Consider the following 25,034-nt stretch of genomic DNA (forward strand, 5'->3'; position numbering starts at 1 on the left):
TGGAAAGGTTGTACTTGACTTTTAAAGATTTTTTAAAAAAATGTAATACAAAGTCTACTTTAAATGGCATTCTGAGTTAATTGGGACTTTTGGAAAGGCTGTACTTTAACTCTTTTTCAACATGCACAATTGGGCTTTTTCCAACATGACGAATTAATGTTTTTCTTTCCAACAGGAATGTTTTTAGGACATTTAACAACATGCTATACAATTTATTTTTTTAATAGTTCATATAAACATTTACTATAGTTTGGCAATGGCAAAAGAACACACATACACACACAAGCCAATTACCTCTTTGTTTTGTTTATTTTAAGAATAGTAAAACTAAACTAACAGTGAGGTGCACGAGATAAAGTGTATAAGTGCAAAGAAGCCAAAAACAAAACAAATCTGGGAGCAGAGAGCCAGTAACTGATGATCCACACACAAATCTATTTTAGTTAAGAGAGAATTATATAATTTGGCTGAAATTGGTCTCCAGGCAAGTATAAAAGTCGACATGATGAATAAATACTAATTTGTGTTTAAAGGGAGCTGTTATTTAAAGTAAAACTCTTAAGTATACTTCCTATAATTAATGCTAAATTAAAAAGTTATTTCCAAGAAAATGTAAGGAAATAATGACCCCAGTGTTCCTCAAATGCAGAGTATTGATTTTTTTATGTATATTAGATTTCTTTGTGTTCCCAAAACCTGTAATAACCTGTTTTGAGTTAATTGGAGGATGCATCCAACGAGGAGCCCAATCCTGATTTGAGCAGCGAGGTCCCACTCCTCCTTTTATTGCATAGTTTATCTTTCACCTGAATCATCTTGCATAACATAATACACTTTGATCAACCTCCAGGAAGAAAATGGATCTCATCATGTGACTCATTTAATGCCTGGGGTTTATTCTGACATAAATACTGACGTGTGTAGTGCCATCGTTGGCACACTTTAAACTGAAGCAGCTGGAGAGCGTTTGAAAAGAACAACAACGACGACCCCTGAAAGCATCACAACATAACAACAAAGCGGGGCATCCAAGATAATAAAATGCATAGTGTGGAGCAGCCGAGTGCAACGGGAATCATTTCAGTCGAAACACAAGAGCTGCGACATCTTGCCCTCTAGAAACGTCTCTGGAGCGTTGTCATGGCGCTGATGATTCATGCCGAGGTCGTCCTCTGACAATGTACCACTTTGGTTAAAAGGCCAAACGCGTCGCCATCTGATTATTCTTTGGTGATTTTACAGGAAAAGGCACGAATGTTCCTAAAAATGAAGTTGGAATCATATATGATGCAGAAATGTGCAAAATTTAGCCACGTAGGGATATTAACATCTTTAGACCGCACCTAAAAAACACGTTAATAGAAACATTTGCAAAAGAATATAAAAACTGGTAGTAAAATAGACTAACTCCGGACCGACCAATCGGAAACTAAGTGACGCTGGCGTGCGTAAACGATCCGATAGCCGCCGATTCTCAAGGTCCAAAAAAACTCAACTTTAAAAAAAATATATTCACTATATTCAGATTTTGTATGAGCGCACCAGTTTGAAGCCTTGGCCGGTGTCCAGCGTCGCCGGGGGATACCAGTTTAGTTTGAGCCTCTTCAGATATCGCAGGACTCGACCGCAGGGCTCCAGCCCGCTCAGGCTGTCGGACATCCACCCGCCGGCCACCAGCCGCACCACCGGGTAGGTCATCCGAGGGAAGAACGCGCCCCAGTAGTCGGTGACGTCGCTTCCTGTCGGCAGGTGCAGCGTGTAGTCGCTCCAGTATTTGGAGATGCCGTAGGCGGCCGACACGGCCCCGCCCCTCTCCGACCACCGGATGCTGCTGTTTGAGTTGCAGTTGTACTCCACCCACTGAGCGGTGAAGTCCCCGAGCTGCGGGGGCTCCTGCTGCTCCACGTCCGTCACCTGCGTGAGCGTCGCGCCCTGCACGGCGACGTACAGGCCCTCCACCTGCTTCACCTCGTTCACCCACGGCAACGAGTGGTCGCAGTCGAGCACGAAGATGAGGCGCGAGCAGAAGCTGCCGTTCCTCTCCCGCCACCACTCCAGGATCTGGTCCAGGCGGAGACTGTCTCCACCTGACGAGCACAGAAACCAGCCCAGTTAAAATCACAATGATCCAAACTGTTATATATATATATTTATTTTATTTATTATATATATATAAAAATATATATATATTTTTTAAAATATATATATACAAAGATATATATATAAATATCAACTACATATAAAATATATAGAAATATAAACTATATATATATATATATAAAATATATACAATATTTAAAAATCATTCAAATTAGGAAAAATGGAAAAGCAGCACATCTTCAAATTTAAGAAGCTGCAACCATAAAATGTTTTAATTATTTAAAGTGAATTTATTCTCAAAATAAAGCAACTAATTGATTAATCTAATATGTTTAGCTGAACTTTGGTAGTTTTACAACAAATTGTTTAAAGTAGAAATATTATTTATCAGTTATATATATATATATATATTAAAATGGCAGAGACCAACAAGACATTGTGAACAATTATATTTTGCAATGAGATACAAGAAGAAGAAATGTTGCACCTAATCCAGTTTCTCCAACTTTGAAATCCCAAATGTTAACAACCTCACTTGATTGACATAAATGAGCCTTGGAGTTCCCTCTCACCTGCCAGCGCCCACTCTCCGGAGCGGTGACTGTGGCCGCTGTAGAAGACCACGTAGGTGTCGTGGCGAGGTCCGTCTGCCGTTTGGAGCTCAAAGAAAGCCGTGATCTTGGCCTGCAGCGCCTCCTTGGTCACGCCGCTGCTGGAGTAGTCGCAGCCGAAGGTCTCGATGAAGTGGTGGGCGAAGAAGCGCTGGATTTGGTTCAACATGCCCGTGGAGCGCTCGTTCAGCTCCTGGACCTGGCTCGGCGGCAGCAGCACGGGCTGACCGTCCAGACTACGGGGCAGACGGGAGGAAAACAGACGGGATTCAGCACAGGTGACGAGGCAAAGACGACTCCACGGGAACACGAGTGGGCCGCTTTCGCCAATACGTGCGCACGAATGTTCTCGCTTTGAGCCTCAATTTGGTTCTCACCACCGTGAGAATCATTCTACAAGTTGACAGGCCACACCCCCATTTATCTGTATAGAGGAAATACGCTCGCCTTGAGGAGCTACTATCAGAGAGAAGCAAGAAAGCAAAAGAATATCACGAAGAGTTCATGGCTCTAGATCAGGGGTCAGAAACCTTTTTGACTGGGGGAGTTATAAAAGCTAAATATATTTAATTGAGAGCCATATAGTATTTTTAACGTATACAAAATTGAATATGTCTTGCTTTTAATGCGACTTCTGGTGTTGCATGATGCTACGGGGGCCGAGGCAATAAAAACGATTTAAAATAAAACGGTTACATTTCAATACGGACATCTTCATATGCAAGCTGAATATTTTAATGACAATAACTGACGAGTATGAAGGGCGCCATGTTCATAGTTATGGAATACATTTCTCCAAACAAACTGTAAATGAACAGTTTAAATGTTGTCTATTAAAACCAGTTTTTATGAGAGAAAAAAACATTTTTTAATGGTTTCCAACACTTTTCTTTCTTTAAATATTCAGCCAACATATGTTGCAGGAATATGGTATTTGCCCGCAAACATAAACGTAGCTACAGGGCATGTTTTTAACCTCGGATCAGTCTTTAGGAAACGTCCACGAATACTTAGTGCGCTCGACACGCCAAATATCAGGAGCAATACGACGGATGATTTAACGCCGGGGGGTCATTTTGATTCGCCTCGTACAACCATCAGATCCTGAAGACATGGGGTGCTCACACTTGACCAAATGACCAAGTCGAAATGAGACAGAATGACACGCTGCTGTGTAGACACGATCAATAACAGACGGCTGTTTAGTTAAATAAAACAAAGACGTGCTCTTTAAGAAAAGGGACTGTAAATTACGTCTACTGTAATCTGGCGCTATAGAGAAAATTACAGGGGGGCGGGCCAATTTTTTTTTAATGTCATGCGATCTACCAATACTCCCTTTGCGATCGACTGGTAGATCGCGATCGACGTATTGAGCACCCCTGCTGTAGACGTTGTGTATTCACGAATACCCTGGTAGTGCCAATCAGCATGCTCCACACACACACACACACACTACCTGCAGAAGTTGGTGGGGATGACCACGGCGTAGCCCACGCAGGTTCCTCCGAGGCTGCTGCCGAGCTCGTGGAAGAGGCCGTGAAACAGAGACTCCAGAGGCAGGACGAGCAGGAAGACGCTCACGAAGACGCTGCTGGAGGCCTGCGGAGGACAGACGGATCACACAGCCGGCGGGACACGAGGACGATTCAAGAGACAAAAAACACTGCGGAAGAAACTGCGACGCGGATCTGCATTTACACGAAAATAAATAGCTAATTTGAGAAGATTGTGATTCGCGAATTTGGCTGAGGACAGGAATGTTCTCCTAAAACACACACACATGTTCTAACTTCTTACTGTAAAAACGGGAGCGTGATAAATAAGTAAAAAGAAGAGATTTTGTTGTATTGGTCGGATAAATGGACTCAGAACGACACATTCAGCGCGTCTTTGACACACGATGAAAAGCAAGAAACATCTTTTTTTTAAACCCGTTTTGTAAAATTACATTTGCTTTTTGGATTTTTATAAAAATAAAAAAAGCTCCCTCACTGCGAGTTTGTTCTCTTATTCTAGATGGAAATTTGAACCACAAAAGTTGTTTTCTCTCCACATATTGTCACGTTCATTTAGGAAAAAAATAGAACAAACGGCAGTGTACAGGTATTTCTTTCATCGTTTTGTTAACTCTGCTCTCAATAGGGTAATTCTGTTTTTGTGCTCACAGAATTTCAAAATTGGCCGCAGACTGTATTTATTGAGTTAGAGATATTAGGTTGATCTGTATGAAATATGTTTGGCGTCCGTCTTTCCCCCTACCTGCCAACAAAGTGCAGCCACGGCGGCGGTCGACAGCAGCGAGAACATCACCAGGCGCTCCGAGATGAGGCAGAAGTGTCTCATGCCCTTCGAGGCCATGATCTTGTTCAGGCCGCTGACCCCTGACCCCTGGGACGAGCACAGCCTCCTGCATTCACTGAGCTTGGTGTGAAAGCCCCACAGCGTGATGACGAACACCATGTGGCTGGCGGCCCAGAAGAACGCACAGCCCACAAAGCCCGGGATCGTCAGGTACCACCGGTCCAGGTCTCGCAGCTTCTGGGCAGCCAGACCGATGAAGGTCACCTCCACGGCGGCCAGAGGGAGGAGGGACAGCCGGCGCCACGGGGCCGGCCACGCCAGGAACGGCTGCCAGCGCTCGGTCACAGAGAGCCCGCTGAAGCCGACGTCCAGCAGAGGGTCGCAGACGAGCCGGCCGAAGAAGCAGGCGAGGGCGAAGGGGTTAACGGAGGCGTTCAGGGACTCGAAGAACAGCGCGCCGGCGACGACGCCGAAGCAGAGCAAGTTGGGGAGCGCCAGGCACGCCTTCACCCGGAGGGCCACCATGACCGCGGCCAGCGCCGCCAGCAGCACCGTCACGCTCACGGAGTCCCGGGCGGGCAGCGCCGTGCTGGCGGCGGCGAAGCCCACCAGCTCGAGCCGCTCCGCCGCGGTGAGGAAGGCGGGTCGGCACCTGGCGCGTCCGCGCAGCCGCTCCAGCAGCGCCCACAGCGAGCGCGAGCCCGCGCTGGCCAGCAGCAGGTAGTTGGCGGCGCGCGCCTTCGCGTCGTCGCCGCGGTGGAGGAAACCCTGCAGCCCGAGCAGGAAGCCGAACCACAGGTGGAGGAGACCGAGGCCGACCCTCTCCGTGCCGGGGAAGCAGTGCGACGCGGTCGCGACCGCGGGGACGATGAGAGCCAGGACGAACACCACCAGCAGGGCGGCGTCCGCGGTCGTCTCCCACCGGGCGTAGAGCCCCAAGCACAGGGCGACCAGGAGGTTGAGCCGGGACAGGTAGCCGAGCCACCGGACGGACGAGCCCACGCTCACCTCTCCGTTCACGTCCTCGAGTCGGGTCATCGCCGCTCGGAGGCAGTGGCTGACACAGTAGCGGAGAAAGCGCCACATCTCGACGAGAAAGACGGACGAGGCAAAGCTACGACCGAAAAAACAGGGTTTTTTTTCTGAGTTATAGTCCGGTTTATTATCAGTTACGACATTTTTAATCCGTTGACGACTCGCTAGCGTTAGCTAATGTGTTGAAAGTGGGGCTAGCTTAACTACTTCTGCAAAGTTAGCACGCCGACATATTTACATGTTGATGGTTTACGTTGTTTATGTTCTTGTCATCTGATGTCCGGGGCTGGTTTTGTTTTAATGGCGCTAAGACGAAGCGCCCTGAAGCCAGGAGAGGAAACTACTTCGCCAGCTCAAAAAGTTTGTTGCGTCTAAAGTTTCGAGTTGACAGGCTTCGAGTGGCTGCGCCGACTACGGCAAGCCTCGAGGGTCAAAACAGTTCGACCAACGCTAAAAACGTAGTTTGTGGATCTTAATGATAAGAATGCGCGGAGAAGAGTAAACTCAAGATTTACTCATGGAAACTGTAAAAAGTAAAACCTCTGTGCTCATAATCTAAGCAAAAGGGAAAACAATGCACTAGTCTGGATTTTAACAAATTAAGCCAATCCTACCTTCATAAGGAAATAAGAAAATCTGTAAAAATGCCTTTAAACATCTGTATTTTTGGGATTTGAGCGATAGTAATTTGCTGTTACACCCACATAAAATACTAGTGTAAGTTTCAAGTGTTAACTTTTAACCCCTGACAAAAGGACAACATTGCCCCATTGTCAAAATGGCCTTAACGTCAAGGTATACAACGCAGTGTTCAGCATAACCCTGGCTCCAAATACATAGGACCCTACATTATTTATGTTTTCAACTGCTACCGATGTTGACATATTTTGCCAATTAAAATACGCATCAATAAATGTCCCTCTCAATCTCCTAAAGCACAACTGCTTCTTCACAACTCCATAAGCAGTGCACAGAGCAGTATTTAAAAAGAATAACAGTATAATACACAAAAAACACAGGCGCGATACATTTACATTCATTTATAAAAGAGAAATACAACCATACTATAAGCACACATTGTTCTGCATTGTTGAAAATGAAACGACTCAAATGCACCTAAAGAAACATTGGAAGACAAAAAGCGCCGATTCATCACAAAAATTAAAATTCGGAATTTGTGTGGTACCGTGAAAGTTTTTTTTTGAGAGTGTGTGTGTTATTTTCTGTTAACGCAGAGAAGATATAAGCAGAGAGAGATGTGTGTTACCTGGAAAACGAGATGGGAACACACTGCATTACATCAACACTGGAATTGTTTCTCGGCCATTAATATGATAAGAGAACTGGACCTGTAGAGACTTGATATCTTTCAGTTAAAAAAAAGGGTTCGAGTCCCACTTTCTCCAGGTGCATGGAAATCCACTTGCGCAACACACACACTTTTGCTATTGCTAAAAATCGACTGTTTCTCACCCGTCTGAGCTTTCGGTTTGACAACAAACAAAAAAACTGTAAATTAGTGCAAATCTCTTCCGTGACGAGCTTCAGATCTGGATTTTCTTTTTTTTTTGAGGCAGAGTACTTACTGTAATTTCACATTAAAGTTACAAAAACTGTGTCAACGGATACTGGTGCTTTAAAGTCCATTTTGAGATGGGCCACTGGCTTACAGTGTTGTACTACGTCTCTGCTAGAGAACAAGAAATGTATTGGAAAGCCAACAGGAGATAATTAAGTCGTAATATTGTGTGAGGACGACATGGAGGCGAAAAAACAAACAACTAACACCTACTTAGAAACACTTGTACCGTGTTACACAATGAGTAAACACAAGTTAGTTTCACATTAGTAAACCTAGTAATACTCCTACCTTATGGTTCAGAAAATGTTTAAAATGCTACAAATACCACTTTCTTGTAAAAGATACACAAATTATACAGAGAATGGCGAGTTAAAATGGCATTGCCACACTTTACACTGGACAACACTAACGTTTTGACTGTTGAGAATATATATATATATATTATATATATAAAGACATATTTATATATATATAAAATATATATATAAAGACATATTTATACATACAATATTTATACATATAATATATTTATACATATAATATATATATATATTTCAAAACAAGGAACTTATTTTTTTTGTCTTGGAAAACTAAACGCACATCAATATTCTTCAGAGAGTCGAGCTGCATGACCGACAGAAGCAAGCGTACCAGTCCAGTCGTTCCATCTCAGTCTTTCCAGTGCAATCAAACTCCCGTCAAGACTGCTGGCGGTGCTGCATTTGTCTTTTGTACCAAGCAGCCTGCGACACTAGCTTATTAAAATAGAGGCCGAGTACAGAAAGCAGACAAGCCGACTTTTGTTATTGAAAGCTGATTGGAAGATTGCGTGGAAATCAAGGAGCGGGGAGTTTAGATATATTATGGGTGTTCACTTTCCAACTCTTTAAAAAAAAAAATCTAGATTTATCAAAATATATCCATCTGTGTGCGTGTGTGTGTTTTTGTATATGTGTACGTGTGTGTACTCTCAGAGGAGGGTGGATATGAGAAAATAATCTGTAAACTTTCGCACTGTGCAAACTGCATTTGTTTTGAGGAAAGGGAGGACAAGTGGGAGAAGAATGCAGCAGGTTTGAACTTGGCAGCGCAGCAGTTGAAGGGGAGGCGACAAGTTACGCAGAGGAAAGGAGAGGGGGGGGGGTGTAGCTGGTTAAAGCCTAGCTCTGAAGCAGGATGGGGTCTTCTAGCTCGTGGAAGCCGGGCACCGAGCTGCTCTGGCTCTCCCCGGAGTCGGAGTCGTAGGGCGCGTCGGGCAGCTCGGTGAAGCCGCAGGCCATCTGGTCGTCCTCGAACTCGGAGCGCGCCTGCACGGGCACGTCGCCGCACTCCTCCTCCTCCTCGTTGGAGTGGAAGTCCTGAGGGATGTAGAGCATCTCCGGGTAGTTGCGGGACACCAGGTCGCTGGTGGTGGCCAGGGACGCCTTGCGGAAGGCGATGAGATGCATGTGGGAGTACTTGACGTACTTGTACCGCTTGAAGCCCAGGGACTCCACCGCCACGCGCCAACTGCGCATCATGAGCGCGTGGCGGTTCTGGTGGGAGGAGTCGGGCGTGATGATGAGCAGCAGGCCGTGCAGCGCCAGCAGCTCGTGGGCCTTCTTGCAGCAGATCCAGCGCTGGTACGGCGAGGGGAAGTAGGACAGGAGCAGGGAGAAGACGGCCACGTGGAAGAGCTGGGCGGGCAGCGCGTCGATGGGGTCGCGGAGCTGGCGGAGGAAGGCCTCGACCGCGTCGCTCGCCAGCTGGAGAGGCTGCTGGAGCTGGAGGTTGAGGAAGTCACACTTGTACACGCTCTGAAAAGGTAGGAGGGAGGAAAAAAAACAGGCAGTGTCAGCACTTTCAGGGTTCTTACACATTTGGACCAGTGGATTTCCAGGACTTTAAACCAAATTTCCACGACCAAACTGAAATCTCGGTATAAACATGAACAATTTAGAACATTGTGCGTATTGAGAGCGTACCCCGGCTTATATTTTGAGCGTCGGAATCTTCTTACCAGACAGGGGCCATTATATCAACACATCTGTCCTCTTCTTCACCTCTTCTATTTTACATATATTCATGAGCTGGACACAACATCCAATGAAGGAGAACCAATGAGAAGACACCGCCCCTATGCTCCTGTCCAATCAGAACTGTCCTTATCATTCTATTTAAGATGGCCCATTGGTGTCAGGTTTGGATTTGGGTCCATTGTCTATTTTGTATCTTGATTTTGAATTCTTCCAGTGAGTCCTGTCCAGGTGGTGTGATGTTGTCCAACTCCAACAAATGGTAGCAAGAGAATGGTTGTGAAATCGTCCAGAAGACCTGAGAAGAACCCTGATCAAAACAGACTGAACCTATTCATTTAAATCAGTCAGATTGAATACTCTAAATTTGATCAGGAGTATTGGAAATTGTTTGACTTGATTTTAATAGGGAAATCACGATACAGTTTGACACTAAAGTCCTCTAATAGAAGAGGCCGGCGGGTAACGTTAGGAACCGGGGTCGCGTAGGAATTAAACACATGTGTATGCATAAACTGTGAATGAATGTTGAATACCGGTGGTGAATACATGTTGTCAAAGTGGGATCAACAGCAGAACCACAGATGACAATCATGACCCTGGCGCTCTTGATCTTTCTTTAAAAAAAACATATACATTATTTCAAACTCGCCGTAAATGAACACGTGATTATAGCACATTTCCATGACTTTTCCAAAACTTTTATAATTTACGTTTTTTCCAGGACTTTTCCAGGCCTGGAAATGACCATTTAAAAATTCCATGACTTTTCCAGGTTTTCCACGACCGTACGGACCCTGACTTTTAAGTGGATCCATTTACGAGAAAGCGAGGTGCTTTCTGTTCCGCTTTCTGTTCCGCTTTCTGTTCCCACGTACTGTCGAACCACAACAGCGATACCCCCGCGTGAGTCACGGCCGCTCTCGTTATCGCCAGCACTGAATCACCAGACGGGAACCGTGTGCATTTTATTTTTCAAGGATTTATAACAACAGAAAAGCTAAAAATGAGAGCTCGTACCTCAACTGCGGGCACTATGTCGATACCAACTGTCAGGAACTCGTCGAACTTTAAGAAAGGGTTGAAGCAGCTTCCCACGTCGAGAAGGCGCATTTTCCCCAGCTGAGAGATGGAACTACAACAAAAGAGTGAAACGGAAAAAGAAAAAAAAAGTAGAAACACAACGTGACTGGTGCATCTGATCGTGTCTCTTTGTCCTGTAACAACCACATCGTTAAAAACATCATCTCCTCTGTTCCTTCACAACAAACAAATAGAGAATTGATTTAGAGCAAGGTCCACGCATGCTTTGCTAGTATTACTGAAAATGCTTTTTTTTTTAATAAGAAATGAGAAAAACAAAACACATATTTTATAAAAATCTGAAAAGAAACATTCAGGCCAGTCACTGTCGCTCTAGGCGATGGAAGAGGGTGGCGTTGCTCTCGTGTTTACCTGGGGATGGTGCTGTACGGTTGGGCACATACAGACTCCGTCGTAAGACTCATGGTCAGCATGGCACTTTTCGCATCCTTTTCTATCATTCTTCTCATCCCGCCATCCAAGAAATATTCTTGACAGACGCTGTGAAACAATAAAAAAAAAAAAACACGACTCAAACTCTACCGCCAAAGCGACGAGAGACTTCATCGTCACGAGATCCAAAAACACTGCAGCGGCTCGTACCTGCGGCACCACTCGATGCGTCCCTCTCCCTCGTAGTTTCTGGTCCAGTGGTTGTCGGCGAGATTCTTCATGGCGAGGGCGTACTCGCTCAGCGTCTGCTCATCTTTGCAGTGCTCGCGCCAGATCTTGTCAAAGTCGCCCACTGAGGAGAAAAAACAAAAAGTCAGGTCAGAGCGGACGAATAAAAAGACAGAAAAGGCAAAACTCAGAACTCACAACCTGGCGAGACGCAACAAAGTTATCTGAAGCGACTGATGTCATCACGCTGCAGCTCTGTTCTTATCTGGTCGTCCACAGCAAGTCACCACACACATTCACAACCTACTCGGCAACTCTCGCCCTCCCCTTGAGCCCCAGAGCGTGGCGGTGCTCCTCTGGAGGAAAGCTGAAGCCACGTTAACCGCCGACGCAGCGTCTGATAAACCCGCTCCTCTCCGCCAGTTAGAATAAAGTCAGAGCGAAATCCCGTCGGCCTATCACCGCAGCGTACACCCTGGAACGTAGGCAAACGCGCTAATCAGGGGGAAAAAAAACTACCTCTTGATAGAGATTTTAAAGAAATGAAGGGACCGCGAGAGTCGGTGGCGAACGGCAGCGCTCGAGAAGCGACCGCTGGGATTCTATGCCGAGCCGGCCGGATCACGCTTTACTTATTAACAGGGTTCTTACACATTTTGACCAGTGGATTTCCAGGACTTTAAAACAAATTTCCATGACCAAACTGAAATCTTGGTATAAACATAAAAAATGTAGAACATTTTGCGTATTGAGAGCGTACGGCGGCTTATATTTTCAGCGTCTTTCTTTAAAAAACATTATTATTTCAAACTCGGCGTAAATGAACACGTGATAACACATTTCCATGACTTTTCCAAAACTTTTACGATTTAATTTTTTTCCAGGACTTTTCCAGGCCTGGAAATGACCATTTTAAAATTCCATGACTTTTCCAGGTTTTCCACGACCGTACGAGCCCTGCGTTAACCTCTCGTGAGGTCGGCTCGCAGCACGACTCCTGTGGGCAGCTCCGGTCTCCAAAACAAAAAAATGACTCGTCTCATTTGCGCATTATTCTTTGGCTTAGTTTCGAATGGAACTTGATGGAACGTCACTTGGGAACATTTCGCGGCATTTCCGAGTGCAAAAGTAGGATTAGAGGTAAAACGAATAACAGAAACACGCTGACCCCTCTACGCGTCGCTTTATCTAACCGATAGGAGAGAATGTGGCAACGTTTGTTCCAGGACAACACCGATAAAATAAATATCGCTCAAACACGATGAATCGTTTTCAAACTAGTAAAAGTTGTTGATTTGAGGACAGCGATATAAATCCAGTGCATATTTTTGATTCAGGAGCAGTCAAATAACATAAAACAGGCATTCAAGTTACAGAGACTGGAGCAGTCGATTGGCATTTCAGGCACGGCACTAATTTGGTTTAAATCCTATTTATCAGATCGAGATCGATCTTGTAGTTTATATGTCTGAAAATCTAACCACCAACGTTAATCCGGAGTTCCACAGGTTCTGTGCTTGGACCAATTTTATTTACCTTATACATGCTTCCTTTGGGCAGTACACATTGCCATAAACTTTCATTGTTATGCACATGAGGCACCAACTATATTGCAGTGCAGACACTAAACTACTACTTTATCGATAAAATTCAAACGAAGAAGACACATGGATGACCTGCAACTTTTGACATCTTGTGATTTATCTGGTGATGTGGATTCTGTAAGCCGCCCTGGCATAAACCACTGTAAAGAATCGTTATCTTTGATGTCGGACATCCTTTAACTCCCGTAAAGCAAATGTAGGACTGCATTCTTTCATCTTTGAATGGCATCTTGTCTCAAAAACTTAAAAATCTTCTCAACGGTGGTTTATTTGAGACTGAACTGATTACTGCAACTCCTTATTGTGAGCTGCTCTAATAAATCTCTTAGGTCCTCTCAGTTGATCCAGAATGCTGCAGCTCGTGTTCTCACTAAAACTAAGAAAGAATCCATCACTCCTGCACTAGCTGCTCTGCACTGGCTCACAAAAGTAAAAAGAATCACTTTTAAATTCTTCTCTTAACCTACAAAGCCTTGATGAGTGATGTGCCTTGCATGAGCTTGCCAACCATATTGTTTGCCCCCTAGCTCACGCTCACTAAATGCGGGACTACTTGTAGTTCCTAGAGTCTTAAAAAGTAGAATGGGAGCCAGAGCCTTTGGTTATCAAGCTCCTCTTTTATGGAACCAGCTTCCAATTTCAGTCCGGGAGGCAGACACAGTCACCTCGTTAGAGTAGACTTAAGACCTTCCTCTTTGACAGAGCTTATAGTTAGGGCTGAATCAGGTTCACCTGGTCCAGCCCCTTGATATGCTGCTATAGGCTTATAGCTGCCGGGGACGTTTAGGATGCACTGAGTACCTATCTCCTCTTTTTCTCTCCTTAAGGATGAATTTTCATCTCTCAATCACACGTTACTAACTCTGCTTTCTCCCGGAAGTCCTTTTGACTTTCGTCTCATGGGGTCACCGGACCCTATGAGTCAGCATAGATCCTATCTGCCTGATGGATCGTCTGGGTCGTGGAATTCCTGCTCATGACTACGCCACTGTCCTGTTGAGACTCCGGCCACTCCTCCTCCCCACCGCCATCTGCCTGATGGATCGTGGAGGTCTCCATCGTGGAATATGCCTACTATGAACTATTCATACACTCTGTCATATTCATTGAATGTATTTTAACTCTAAATCTGTCCTTCTGTACACATTACATCTATTGCATCTGTCCATCCTAGGAGAGGGATCCTCCTCTGTTGCTCTCCTCCAGGTTTCTTCCCTTTTTTTCCCCCTGAAGGGTTATTTGGGAGTTTTTCCTGGTCCGATGTGAGGTTTTGGGGCAGGGATGTCTATGTGTACAGATTGTAAAGCACTCCGAGACAAATTTGTAATTTGTGAAATTGGGCTATACAAATAAACTGAATTGAATTGAATTGAATTGAGACAATTAATTCATAACACATGTGCCTTCCAACGTGGCAAAATAAAATAAATCGCAGGTGTCAAACACAAGGCCCGCGGGCCAAATCCGGCCCGCCACATCATTCCATGTGGCCCCTGACAACTAGAAAGTCATGTGATCACCTTTTCTTAAAGAAATGCAAGAAAAATATCCTGTGCTTTTATTTTGAAGGTTTCAAATTAAATGGATTCATGTTACAAATATTAGAGAAAATGTCTTATGAACAATATTTCTACACTCAAATAAACAATAATCAAATGCAAAGATTGATATTTAACACCATGTTGGGGAGTATTTTATACATTTATATGTCTGTTACAGCCCGATGAGGGTAGCCGTGATGCTGACGTGGCCCACGGTGAAAATGAGTTTGACACCGCTATAGAGTTTAAACTGTCGGACGTTGTTCTGCTGCAATTACGCAACAATTTTAAGCTAATGCTTTTCTCAAGTTAACACTTTTGCACACGCCGCTTGGAACTTGTTTTTTCGTGTTGCCCTCCCACACGGTCTCCAGTAGGTCTATGCATTTCCTCAGAGGGAGAACATGAGTCAACAGCACAACTCCTCAGTGTGGTTTGGCTTTGTAGGAAGTTTATTTTTTTCTTCCTTCTTTTAAATAAAAGGGCACTTCAGCATTGCTGTAAGGCACCCTAAACTACTAAGTCTTCAAGCTCGTAGCTGGAATAAATCCCTCCGTCGGGGCAGTAAAGTCAAACGTCAGTTTGTTTACTTACCCAGCGGTCTGGCTACATGTCATACATCTGTGGTGATTATTTTTTAAATGGGTTTTCCCAAACTTCCCATTTGACATCTTGTCCAGATTGACTCATAATAAGAGACAGAAAGCCGCAAACGTGATACAATCTTTACAGCTTTAAAAATGGATCCGTACATTACTTTAAAATGTCGGTCACTGGAACACAAGCACGAGGGAATTATTGAATGAAGCGGCATTTTGGTTTTCATCTTGTATCCGGATGGTTCGATTACAGACTTGCTCATTTTATTTGCAAATAGTTGAGGGCTCGCTGAGTGAAGACAGATGAGGGGACCGGGAGCTTCGTCATTCTGCCTGAGAAATCAGTTTTAACGAAACTGTATCATCTTCCCCCACGGAGACAGATTCTGATTTTGTACTTCCCCTTAATTGCAAAAGCAGAAGTAAATATATCCTGGAGGTGGTATCCTCTCAGTTTGGATCTTTACTTTAATTATAAGAAATAACTGGGTAATGTGTCTCTAATAGAATAGAATAGAATCAGCTTTAATGGCCATGTAGGTTTGCACATACATGGAATTTGACTCCGGTTTCACTTTGCTCTTCCGTACTTATACACACACACAATATACAATAAGCGGGATAAATATAAAAAAGACATTAAAGACAGTAGACAAAAAGTGCAGATAGTGCAGATGGGAGAGTCTGATTAATTGTTCATCATGGTGACGGCCAGTGGAAAGAAGCTATTTCTGTGTCAAAAAGTTTAACTAAAGAGTAAAAAGATCCATCCATGATGTACACAGGGGACACTTTGATTTCCCAAGCAATGAGGGATTGATTTACCTTCAACCTGAATGTGTTCTACTTCAGAATAACCCCAATATCCAGAAATAAAGATAATATGGAAGTAAAAATTGCAAAAATATTTGTTTAGGCGATAGAGTTAGCATTTATTGCCAATAAAGAGGCACTAATAAGTCATGTATTGCCAGCAGATAGTATCTCTAACTGGTAACCCATTAAACCAAATAGAAAAGCTTTTAAATAGAGAGATACATACACGTTTACACTGGTTACTTTCGTGAATAAACGTCTGTGGTATCTCCAGTGTAAGTAGCCCAAATGTTATTAAGTAGCTTTAAAAAGGCCTCGCGGAGTGAATGCAACCTGCGGAACAAAACGAGGCCGTTTAGCTCGGAGCAGGACCGACACAAGTTGTCTTTAAGTTAATTACTATCAACAAAAAAGGGTTTAGTTTAGTAACCAGGCGCTAATGTGGAGTGTTAGCCACTCGGCTGCCGGGCCGAGAGAGAGAGACGGAGGGGCCCACGGAGGCGGCTTACCCTCTCGGTATTTCCTGCGCAGTTTTCGGTGGACGTTTTTGACGACCCCCGACAGCTTCTCCTGCTCCCTCTTGTGCGGCACTTCGTCGGGAATCGGCACGTAGGAGGACTCCGTGTGGTTTTCCGTCTCCCCTGTCTCGACATTGTCCCTGAGGTCCATAGCACCGCGCCGCCGATGTTGCCCCTTCGGCCAGTTTGCTTCCCCCTTTCTTTCTTTTTTTACCCAGCTGCAAAAAAAAAAACCTGCGAAAAAGCCGACCGGCGAACCGGCGCACGAGCCAACAAAACGCAAGCTGATTGGTTGAGTTTGACACACGTGCTTCGGAACTGACAGTCCGTCGTCCAATCGCAAGCCTGGAAGCGCAGCTGTGACTGCGTGCGTCCCGTGGAGCGTTTAAGTGCAGCTTGTAAAATTCTGCAACCAATGAAGTAATCCCGGCATCTCATGACGTAACATTAAACAAATATTGTTTCTGTTCAATATGACATTATAACAAATAAACAACTTATCTGTGTGAATGTTTTGCTCGTATATTGTATCTAACAGCTGAATACATATACAGGGCTCTCAAGTGTCACGCATTGAGCGTGAGACTCACGCATTTCGGTCTTAAGTCACGCACTCCCGCCACACATCGTATTTCTCGCGCTGAAAAAAACTCTCGGCTATTTAATGTTTTAATTTGCCGCAGCGCGCAAACATGAGCTGGCCGCGCTGCCCTCACCGTGGAGGAATCAAGCGCTCCCCTGGAGTTCTGCTGTGAGGAGCCACTTATCAGCCAATCAAAAAAAAGAAATGGGCTGCTACACAATAGCCAATCAGAAAAAAAACCGTATCTGTTGTACCTGGGTAAGATTTAATCCAGCAACCAATGAAAATAAAGCATCCTGGAATTGCGCGCGACTGACTGATATCCGAAAATTTCGTTCTGCGGGGGGGGGCATGTGCACAGGTAGAGCCCTAGTGGTGCTCAAGCTAGTGGTGCCCTGGATGAGAAAAGTGCCCTTTTTGTTGGAGCCCACTTTTTTCATTCATCAGTATTGAAGAATAAAAGTTACTCTCTCTGTCATCAAGTCCCCCCAAATGTGTTTTAATATCCGACGGAGCATTTATTTGAGAATTTCGCCCCGACATGCGGCGCTCACGAGCCCCCCCCCCCTCCCCCCGCCGCGCCCCTCCCTCCTCTACTTCCTCCTCTGCGCAGTGCTCCTCGCGCCACCAAACGGCTGCACCTCCTTCTCCTCTGACCCGCAGCATCAGACACACAGGTCATGACGGTGTTTGTCCCCTGACGTTGTTTTGTGATCAACCACAACATTAGCGCTGCTGAAAACATGACGTCACAACTGGTCCGACGTTTCCTAAAAAAATAAACAAACAAAAACTCACGAAATCCGTGATTTCAAAGCCTTGTCCAGCTGTTTACTGACGTTAGTTTTGTTTAGAGAATAGAGAGAGAGAGAAGAGAGGAGAGAGAAAAGAGAGAAAAGAAAGAAAAGAGAGAGAGAAGAGAAAAGAGAGAGAGAAGAGAGAAAAGAGAGAAGAGAGAGAGAGGAGAGAGAAAAGAGAGAAAAGAAAGAAAAGAGAGAGAAAAGAGAGAGAGAAGAGAAAAGAGAGAGAAAAGAGAGAAGAGAGAGAGAGAAAAGAGAGAGAGAAGAGAGAGGAGAGCGAGAAAAGAGGCCCGCGGGCCTTAGTTTGAGGACCACTGCTCTTGGCTGTTGATGTCTATCAATATCGCTCATTTTGAAAATGACGTAAGAGGGCAATACAGATCCGTATCAGACCAGCGAGGAGGGCAATACGTGGCATGACGCCCATTAGCCAATCAGAATGCTTGTACTGTTGTTGCTATCTAATAATTCATCTTTATTCATAAAGAAAATGTAAGCTAGTGGTCTGATGCTGCCCAGAGGAAACGCAGGTTGAGGACAGCATCATCAGTGCTGCTGACGCTTCAACTCGGTCACTATTGTTTTTTGGCATTGGGTGCCCTTTTTTTTGGATTGAGCACCTGCCCCCCAGAATGTCTGTGCACGTGCCTGCCACACGCATATATCATTTGAATGCGTATGCGATATATTCCTCTATTGTTTATAATTTTTACTCGGATTCTACATATTATTCATCATTACACACTGGTCTTTTAGCACAGCCTTAAGCATATGTAACCCTGCTTATCAATACATATATTGTTTGTGTAAAATCTTTGAAAGTGTTGTTTGTCCTGTGCACTTGAATGCTACTTACGTCTCCCCCATTATGCTCTACTGTTGTAACTTGTGAATGTAAATACAGTTTATTTATCTTATCCTGTACTGTATTTAACTGTGTTTAAAGGCCTTGTTATTAAAAATATCAGCACAACTACACTATAAACTACATACGTTATCAGTTAGGTTGTTTACTTTAAAATAGATTCGTCAGAGAATATGCTCATGTCCAGTACAACCTACAATAATTTGGCACAGACACAGCTACACAAAAGGCCCCAAGTGAGCTAATCGGATTTAACCCAGAAATAGGACAAAGCATGCAGAATAGATTTGGACTGGACATCACTGCGTGAGGAGAGGTACTTGGAAAGCCTACATACATAATGTTGCATTGAGGGTTATGGTAGTGTACATTATTCAAAAGCACTGTCGATGAAAGTGTTATACATCTTAAAATTAGTCGTTAGTCTCACTTCAGTCTCACATGTTTTGGAAAGGAGAATGCAACCTTTAAAAAATAGGCGAAGAAAAGAAATGCATGAACGAAGAACGCGAGTAGTTAGATAGTGTTTCTTGTTAGGAAACTAAACACTTCACAAGTTTTTCCTGTTTTATTGTATTCTATTCAACAGATGATCAGTGGAATCAATAAAAAAAGGTAAATGTCCATGAACACAAATATATATACAAGTTAACCCACCTACATGTTGCTCAAGTACTCTTCGGGTACGGCTTCTGAGATAAAAGTGTCAGTCCATTTTCTTGAAATAAAAAAAATATTAAAAAGACATTTTACAACTCACAAAGGGTAATTTAGATTTCTATGTGGTTGAAATATTTTTTATTTCATTGCTAAATTTGATTTGTACATGTGTAAATAGTGCCACCCACTGGTGTCACTGATATGTGGTCCCTTCTTCTTCTTCTTCTTCTTCTACAGGACTGTCTCAGAAAATTAGAATATTGTGATGAAGTTCTTTATTTTCTGTAATGCAATTCAAAAAACAAAAATGTCATGCATTCTGGATTCATTACAAATCAACTGAAATATTGCAAGCCTTTTATTCTTTTAATATTGCTGATTATGGCTTACAGCTTAAGAAAACTCAAATATCCCATCTCTAAATATTAGAATATCATGAAAAAGTATACTAGTAGGGTATTAAACAAATCACTTGAATTGTCTAATTAACTCGAAACACCTGCAAGGGTTTCCTGAGCCTTGACAAACACTCAGCTGTTATAAATCTTTTTTTTAACTTGGTCTGAGGAAATATTAAAATTTTATGAGATAGGATTTTAGAGTTTTCTTAAGCTGTAAGCCATAATCAGCAATATTAAAAGAATAAAAGGCTTGCAATATTTCAGTTGATTTGTAATGAATCCAGAATGCATGACATTTTTGTTTTTTTAATTGCATTACAGAAAATAAAGAACTTTATCACAATATTCTAATTTTCTGAGACAGTCCTGTATAGACCACCGCAATCTTTAAAAGAGGACTTTTATCTTTAATAGACCACGTTTTCTTCAAGTGACACACACATCTTAAAAGACACCGTAATGTCTTCAAGGGAACGTGTCAAACTTCCCCAGACTGCTCCAGACCTGGACAGCGCTGATGCTCGGAAATTCCAGCATCTGATGACACAGCTCGAGCAGAGCAGCAAACAACACGCTAATTTGCTGAGAAAGAATATCAAACTCTCTGAGGAATTGAAGTCCCAGAAGGAGCCGATCAAGGACTTGCAGAACAAGAACGACACTTTTGAGAATACTTTCATCGACCAGGGCATTGGAAAAGAAGATTCAGAGAGACTGAAGGTGAACTCAAGCCAATTGGAGGAGACGATAGGTTCAATATAATAAATATATGGCTGCAACTAACGATTTTTTTCATTAATTAATCTGACGACGGCTTTCTAAATTAATCAAATAATCGCTTTGTCTATGACATGTCAGGACTAAAAGACTCTGAGTATGACATGTGACTTGCTCGATGTTTTAACTCTGCTTTGTGCTGTAGATGTGACTTTTGATCTCCATGACACAAACCATCACAAATATAAATAAAGAAGAAAACAACTGCTTTGCTTTTGGCTTGAATGCATTTATTGATCATGATGCACTGTAAGCTCACGCTGCAGTCGGCGTCATCTCCTGCTGTTTATCGGTACTTCTCAGCCAGGGCCAGAGACACAGCAGCCAGGAACTTATCCATGGCCACGTGGACCTCAGGGGTGAATTCATTGGGGAACATGCTGGCCATGACCACGAGGAGGCAGTGAGAGAGAATCTGTGAAAAGAAAGCAATCACACAGATGTTACATATATGGAGCTTGAGGTGCATGGAAACAGCAGATGGACCTGTTGCAGGTCTGGAACCCCGTCGACGAGTTTAACCCTCCTGTTACCTTTAGGGTCAATTTGACCCCATTCAATGTTTAATGTCGGTGTTCTTTGGAGTCAATTTGACCCCAGGCTGTTTTTCACTGTGTCAAACATATAAGAAATATCAACTTTTTATTTTATTTAAAGGGCTATTTAGGTAGTCAACAAACAAACATAAAGTACCTCACACTTAAACTTGGGAAATTCTAATTCTAATAATTTTCTGGAGGTTTTAATTGCTGGGGTCAAATTGACCCCGAGGGTAAAATATGTTAGTAAATGTGAAGGTAACAGGAGGGTTAAGGAACTTCACATCACAGACTATTATCCTGTAATGACTTTGTCTCTGCACCTTGAAGTTGGCAGGGTCCACACGCAGAGTGAAGGCATGCAGCTCACTGAGGCCAGAAAGACCTCCTTTCAGGTCGTCGATTTTGCTCACAGCTTCTTCAATTCCAGCCATCACTTTGACTCCGTGCGTCCTCACAGCGGGAGAGGTGGGGCTCTGGTCCTTCCAGTGGGAGAAGTAAGTCTTGGTCTGCGGGTACACCGTCAGCATCCTGGGTCACAAACAAATACAAACGTGATGCGTTTAGAAACGAATCATTAGATGATGGAGCAGGTTAGATCACTCAGTTTGTCGTCATAGTTACCTGGCCACAGCATCGGTGCCGATGTCGTCTTTCCGTCCAGACACTATAGCCCAGATGGCTTTGACTGCCGCCTTGTCCTTTGCATTGAGACTGGTCATCTTGGCGGTTGAATGAGTGCTGAATGCTGTGATGAGCCCAAAAACAGAGGGTTTTTATGCTCGTAACTGAGCATGGACACACCCGGAACCTCCTCTAAGATAGCTGCACAAGGCGTTTTTACGTGACGCTGCAGTCCCCACGAGATAAACAACAACGGTCATTGTGGCTCCCCAGCTTCTTTGACTCTGATACGATCTTGTCAAGTCATCAGAATTCAAGTGAAACAGTTGTGAAAGAAGTGTTCAGATATTTTATTTCAATTAAAGTACTTAAGTACCATTGAAATTACAAAAATTAAAAACAGCAGGAAAAATGCCCATTTCAGATTCATGATTATTATATCACCGTGTTGTAATCATTGATGTGATAAAGTGTTTGTCATTGGTAAACGTTGGCTGATTTTAAATACTTTATAATTTTGTGTAGCGTGATGTGTTTTATTATATTTAATAAATCTGGGTTTTTTTGTTCATTCATAAGCTACACCTGTCGAGTAACTAACCGTGTCAAATTAATGTTGTGGAGTAAAAATAGGCCAACAGCACTCAGCATTGTCGGACAATTATATATTATATTGTGTTGTTTGCATTAATATAGAAGAGGCGCTAATCATATTCTTCCATATCTAACTTATTGTGTGGAAGTGTGGGGTTCGACCTATAAAACCTTTTAAAATTCAACAGTTGTTACAAAAACGTGCGATACGCATCATGAATAATGTCGGCTACTATGAGCACACAAACCCTTTATTTTACAGATCCCGTGTTATAAAATTTAATGATTTGGTTTATTATAAAATAATGCAGACAATGTACAGAGCTAAAGCAAAGTCACTGCCAGACTGTGTACAAAGTTTATTTTCAATACATGAGTGTAGATATGATTTGAGAGAAGTTTGTAAATTCACGGTACAAAAGGCTAAAAAAGAAGATGTATTTCTGTTGTAGGAGTCAAATTATGGAATAATGTTGAAATGGATGTAAGAATGGTGAACTCCTTTTTGGTTTTCAAGGGAATTATTTATAAAACAATTCTTGAGTTATAAATGTAATTAAAACGTATTAATATGGAAGATATGTGGTAGTATATATAAATATATTTTGTTTATTGTTGTTTTTTTGTAGTTTTATTTTCTTCTTTATTTTATATTAATTTTCTGATTTATTTTGATTTCAATTTAGGATAGGAATTTATAAGCATTTTTTTGCTTCTACCTATAACTTTTCAGTCTTTCTCTTTTGTATATTATATAGGATAATATTGTATTGCATTTGATTTGATTGACTGAATAAAAAATACAAACAAACAAACAATATGGGGCATATTGCTAATATTACTTTGTATGTATGTATGTATTTATGTAAGTGTGTGTGTGTGTGTGTGTGTGCATTAGAGAGAGAGAGAGTGTGTTTTCAACTTTAACAGCTTCAGTTTGTGATTAGTTCTCCTTTATCATTTAATGTTTTTTTTATTTGGTCATTTACTATAAATAATACAACTGAATAAAGACAATCAGGTGGAAAACTTTGACAATATATATCCCTCTTGATGTGCTGCCTGATGTTGATGGCCGATTAATAAATAAAAACAAACATATACTAATGTTTGACGCGATCGATCAACATTGTGCAGTTAACTTTAAAGATCGCTGTCCAAAGTGATGATGCGAAGACCTCCAAGGAGGTCGTCCGTGTGGTCAAAAGATATAAGAATCATCGTGGGTCTGAGGCTCTTTGCATATCTTTTATTGGTAATGGGTCTTTGTACAGCTGCAGAGAGGTAAATATACTTTCAGCCAAACTATTTCTAGAACTTGTGTCTCAGAGATATCAAATCTAGGCTGACCCGAAACGCCCTTCTTTTATCGTTGCAAATCTATAACGAAGATCTTGGTCGGCCCACCGCCCATCCGATCACATGCTTTTGGGAGGGGCGCTGGGGGGTCTTTAAAAGATGCTTCAGTTGTCTGAAAGAGCAAGATCTACTGAGCAGCACAGGACAATCTAGAGTCGGCACAATGGTTCAATGGACAGACTTCGAGCGCGCCGCCATCCAGGACGTCTTCTCCAAGATGGACTACGAGACAGTGGGCCCTGAGACTCTTTCCAGGTGAGTCTTAACTCGGTCTGCTTGAGAGGAAACATTTGTGAAATTCAGATAATCACACATGTTCATTTCCTCCCCATCTAACCCTGTAACATGATTGCTTTGTTCTCTCTCAGGTGTCTGATCGTCTACCCCTGGACTCAGAGGTATTTCGGTAACTTCGGAAACCTCTACAACGCCGATGCGATCATGGGAAATCCACTTGTTGCAAAACACGGAATGACTATCATGCACGGTCTGGAGCGAGGTGTGAAGAACATGGACAACCTGAAGCAAACCTACGCCGAGCTGAGCGTGCTGCACTCTGAGAAACTGCACGTAGACCCCGACAATTTCAAGGTAAAGTTGTATAACTATAATGATAATGAAAGCTACTCACCCTATTTAATGATAAGCATGTTCAACAATGAAGCAAAAGAGGACCGGACGTTCACGTTGCTGACGCTCATGATGTTGTGTTGCAGCTCATCTCCGACTGCCTGACCATCGTGGTCGCTTCTCGGATGGGCAAAGCCTTCACTTGTGAAGTCCAGGCGGCTCTCCAGAAGTTCATGGCCGTGGTGGTGTCCTCCCTGAGAAGACAGTACCACTAGAGAGCTGCAACAGAAGACCCTCACAAGCGCATCATGAAAAGATCTGTGTTTTTGTTTCAAAGCAAATAAAAATAATAAGCAAATCCAAGTTGTTTCCCTTTGAGTCCTGTGTCCCCCAATTTGGGGTCAATTTTGACATTGTGGTTAAACTGTGTAAAACATTATAATAAACATGAGCAAATATAATGACGTTGTACATCAAATTAAAGAACACAACATCTTCTGTAAGAATCAGTAAGCCACTAAAGCACAACTCAAACACCAACTAAAATAATCCTTAAATGATCAGAATCAGAATTGTGTCAGGAGTCGCCACACTGAGCATGTTTCCGGAACAAGCGACGCGTAGCTTGGTGCTAGTTTCGGAAAAAAGTGAGATTGCAGAAAGCAATAAGACTCCCCCCCCCCCCCCAAAAAAAATAAAAACGATCTTGCACGAAAACGGAATTGCAACCTTCAAACGCTATTTTGCCCTGCAAGACTGAATTTCTTTCAAATAAACAGAACAACGATCGCAACAATGAACAAACATTAAATAAAGAACAAAATCCCTGAGGA

At 43.0% G+C, this 25,034-nt stretch overlaps 4 protein-coding genes across 6 annotated transcripts; 1 reads left to right on the plus strand and 3 right to left on the minus strand.

Moving 5' to 3' along the window:
• Positions 1-290: 290 nt before the first annotated feature.
• On the minus strand, positions 291-6,983 carry LOC130195067 (transmembrane protein 168-like). The gene is made up of 4 exons (XM_056416349.1): positions 4,974-6,983; positions 4,171-4,313; positions 2,673-2,947; positions 291-2,087 (listed from the first exon to the last, which is right to left on the minus strand). Exons 1-4 carry the CDS (start codon positions 6,099-6,101, stop codon positions 1,522-1,524), a joined length of 2,112 nt encoding a protein of 703 aa, XP_056272324.1. The 5' UTR covers positions 6,102-6,983; the 3' UTR covers positions 291-1,521.
• Positions 6,984-7,075: 92 nt separating this feature from the next.
• On the minus strand, positions 7,076-16,660 carry bmt2 (base methyltransferase of 25S rRNA 2 homolog). Of its 3 annotated transcripts, XM_056416362.1 has the most exons (6): positions 16,421-16,660; positions 11,334-11,475; positions 11,103-11,231; positions 10,668-10,782; positions 9,100-9,428; positions 7,076-8,990 (listed from the first exon to the last, which is right to left on the minus strand). In XM_056416362.1, the coding sequence occupies exons 1-6, from the start codon at positions 16,578-16,580 to the stop codon at positions 8,819-8,821; spliced, it is 1,047 nt and encodes a 348-aa protein (XP_056272337.1). In that variant the 5' UTR covers positions 16,581-16,660; the 3' UTR covers positions 7,076-8,818. The 3 variants fall into 3 exon arrangements, with proteins under 3 accessions (XP_056272337.1, XP_056272338.1, XP_056272336.1); XM_056416363.1 differs by having other exon boundaries at positions 7,076-9,428; positions 10,668-10,836; XM_056416361.1 differs by having other exon boundaries at positions 7,076-9,428; positions 16,421-16,658.
• A 4,063-nt stretch (positions 16,661-20,723) lies between these two features.
• Positions 20,724-21,813, minus strand: LOC130195083 (hemoglobin embryonic subunit alpha-like). Its single transcript, XM_056416372.1, has 3 exons — positions 21,679-21,813; positions 21,378-21,585; positions 20,724-20,930 (listed from the first exon to the last, which is right to left on the minus strand). The coding sequence occupies exons 1-3, from the start codon at positions 21,774-21,776 to the stop codon at positions 20,802-20,804; spliced, it is 435 nt and encodes a 144-aa protein (XP_056272347.1). The 5' UTR covers positions 21,777-21,813; the 3' UTR covers positions 20,724-20,801.
• A 1,759-nt stretch (positions 21,814-23,572) lies between these two features.
• On the plus strand, positions 23,573-24,802 carry LOC130195082 (hemoglobin subunit beta-2-like). The gene is made up of 3 exons (XM_056416370.1): positions 23,573-23,886; positions 24,000-24,222; positions 24,348-24,802. The coding sequence occupies exons 1-3, from the start codon at positions 23,795-23,797 to the stop codon at positions 24,474-24,476; spliced, it is 444 nt and encodes a 147-aa protein (XP_056272345.1). The 5' UTR covers positions 23,573-23,794; the 3' UTR covers positions 24,477-24,802.
• The last annotated feature ends 232 nt before the right edge of the window (positions 24,803-25,034 follow it).

Source organism: Pseudoliparis swirei, chromosome 6 (genome assembly GCF_029220125.1).
Source record: "Pseudoliparis swirei isolate HS2019 ecotype Mariana Trench chromosome 6, NWPU_hadal_v1, whole genome shotgun sequence".
Lineage (NCBI taxonomy): Eukaryota > Metazoa > Chordata > Actinopteri > Perciformes > Liparidae > Pseudoliparis > Pseudoliparis swirei.

Bases quoted from the DNA above. Each gene is read 5' to 3' on its own strand.
- LOC130195083 (XM_056416372.1), bottom strand. From the start codon at position 21,776: ATGACCAGTCTCAATGCAAAGGACAAGGCGGCAGTCAAAGCCATCTGG. The intron at 21,586-21,678 runs GTAACTATGACG...TTTGTGACCCAG, and splicing joins GGCACCGATGCTGTGGCCAG to GATGCTGACGGTGTACCCGC. The intron at 20,931-21,377 runs GTGCAGAGACAA...TTCTTTTCACAG, and splicing joins TGGACCCTGCCAACTTCAAG to ATTCTCTCTCACTGCCTCCT.
- bmt2 (XM_056416363.1), bottom strand. From the start codon at position 16,580: ATGGACCTCAGGGACAATGTCGAGACAGGGGAGACGGAAAACCACACG. The intron at 11,232-11,333 runs GTACGAGCCGCT...ATTGTTTCACAG, and splicing joins CGCATCGAGTGGTGCCGCAG to CGTCTGTCAAGAATATTTCT. The intron at 9,429-10,667 runs GTACGAGCTCTC...CTACCTTTTCAG, and splicing joins ACATAGTGCCCGCAGTTGAG to AGCGTGTACAAGTGTGACTT.
- LOC130195067 (XM_056416349.1), bottom strand. From the start codon at position 6,101: ATGTGGCGCTTTCTCCGCTACTGTGTCAGCCACTGCCTCCGAGCGGCG. The intron at 2,948-4,170 runs GTAGTGTGTGTG...TCTGCCCCGTAG, and splicing joins ATCCCCACCAACTTCTGCAG to TCTGGACGGTCAGCCCGTGC. The intron at 2,088-2,672 runs GTGAGAGGGAAC...TGTGCTCGTCAG, and splicing joins CGGAGAGTGGGCGCTGGCAG to GTGGAGACAGTCTCCGCCTG.
- LOC130195082 (XM_056416370.1), top strand. From the start codon at position 23,795: ATGGTTCAATGGACAGACTTCGAGCGCGCCGCCATCCAGGACGTCTTC. The intron at 23,887-23,999 runs GTGAGTCTTAAC...GTTCTCTCTCAG, and splicing joins GGCCCTGAGACTCTTTCCAG to GTGTCTGATCGTCTACCCCT. The intron at 24,223-24,347 runs GTAAAGTTGTAT...GTTGTGTTGCAG, and splicing joins TAGACCCCGACAATTTCAAG to CTCATCTCCGACTGCCTGAC.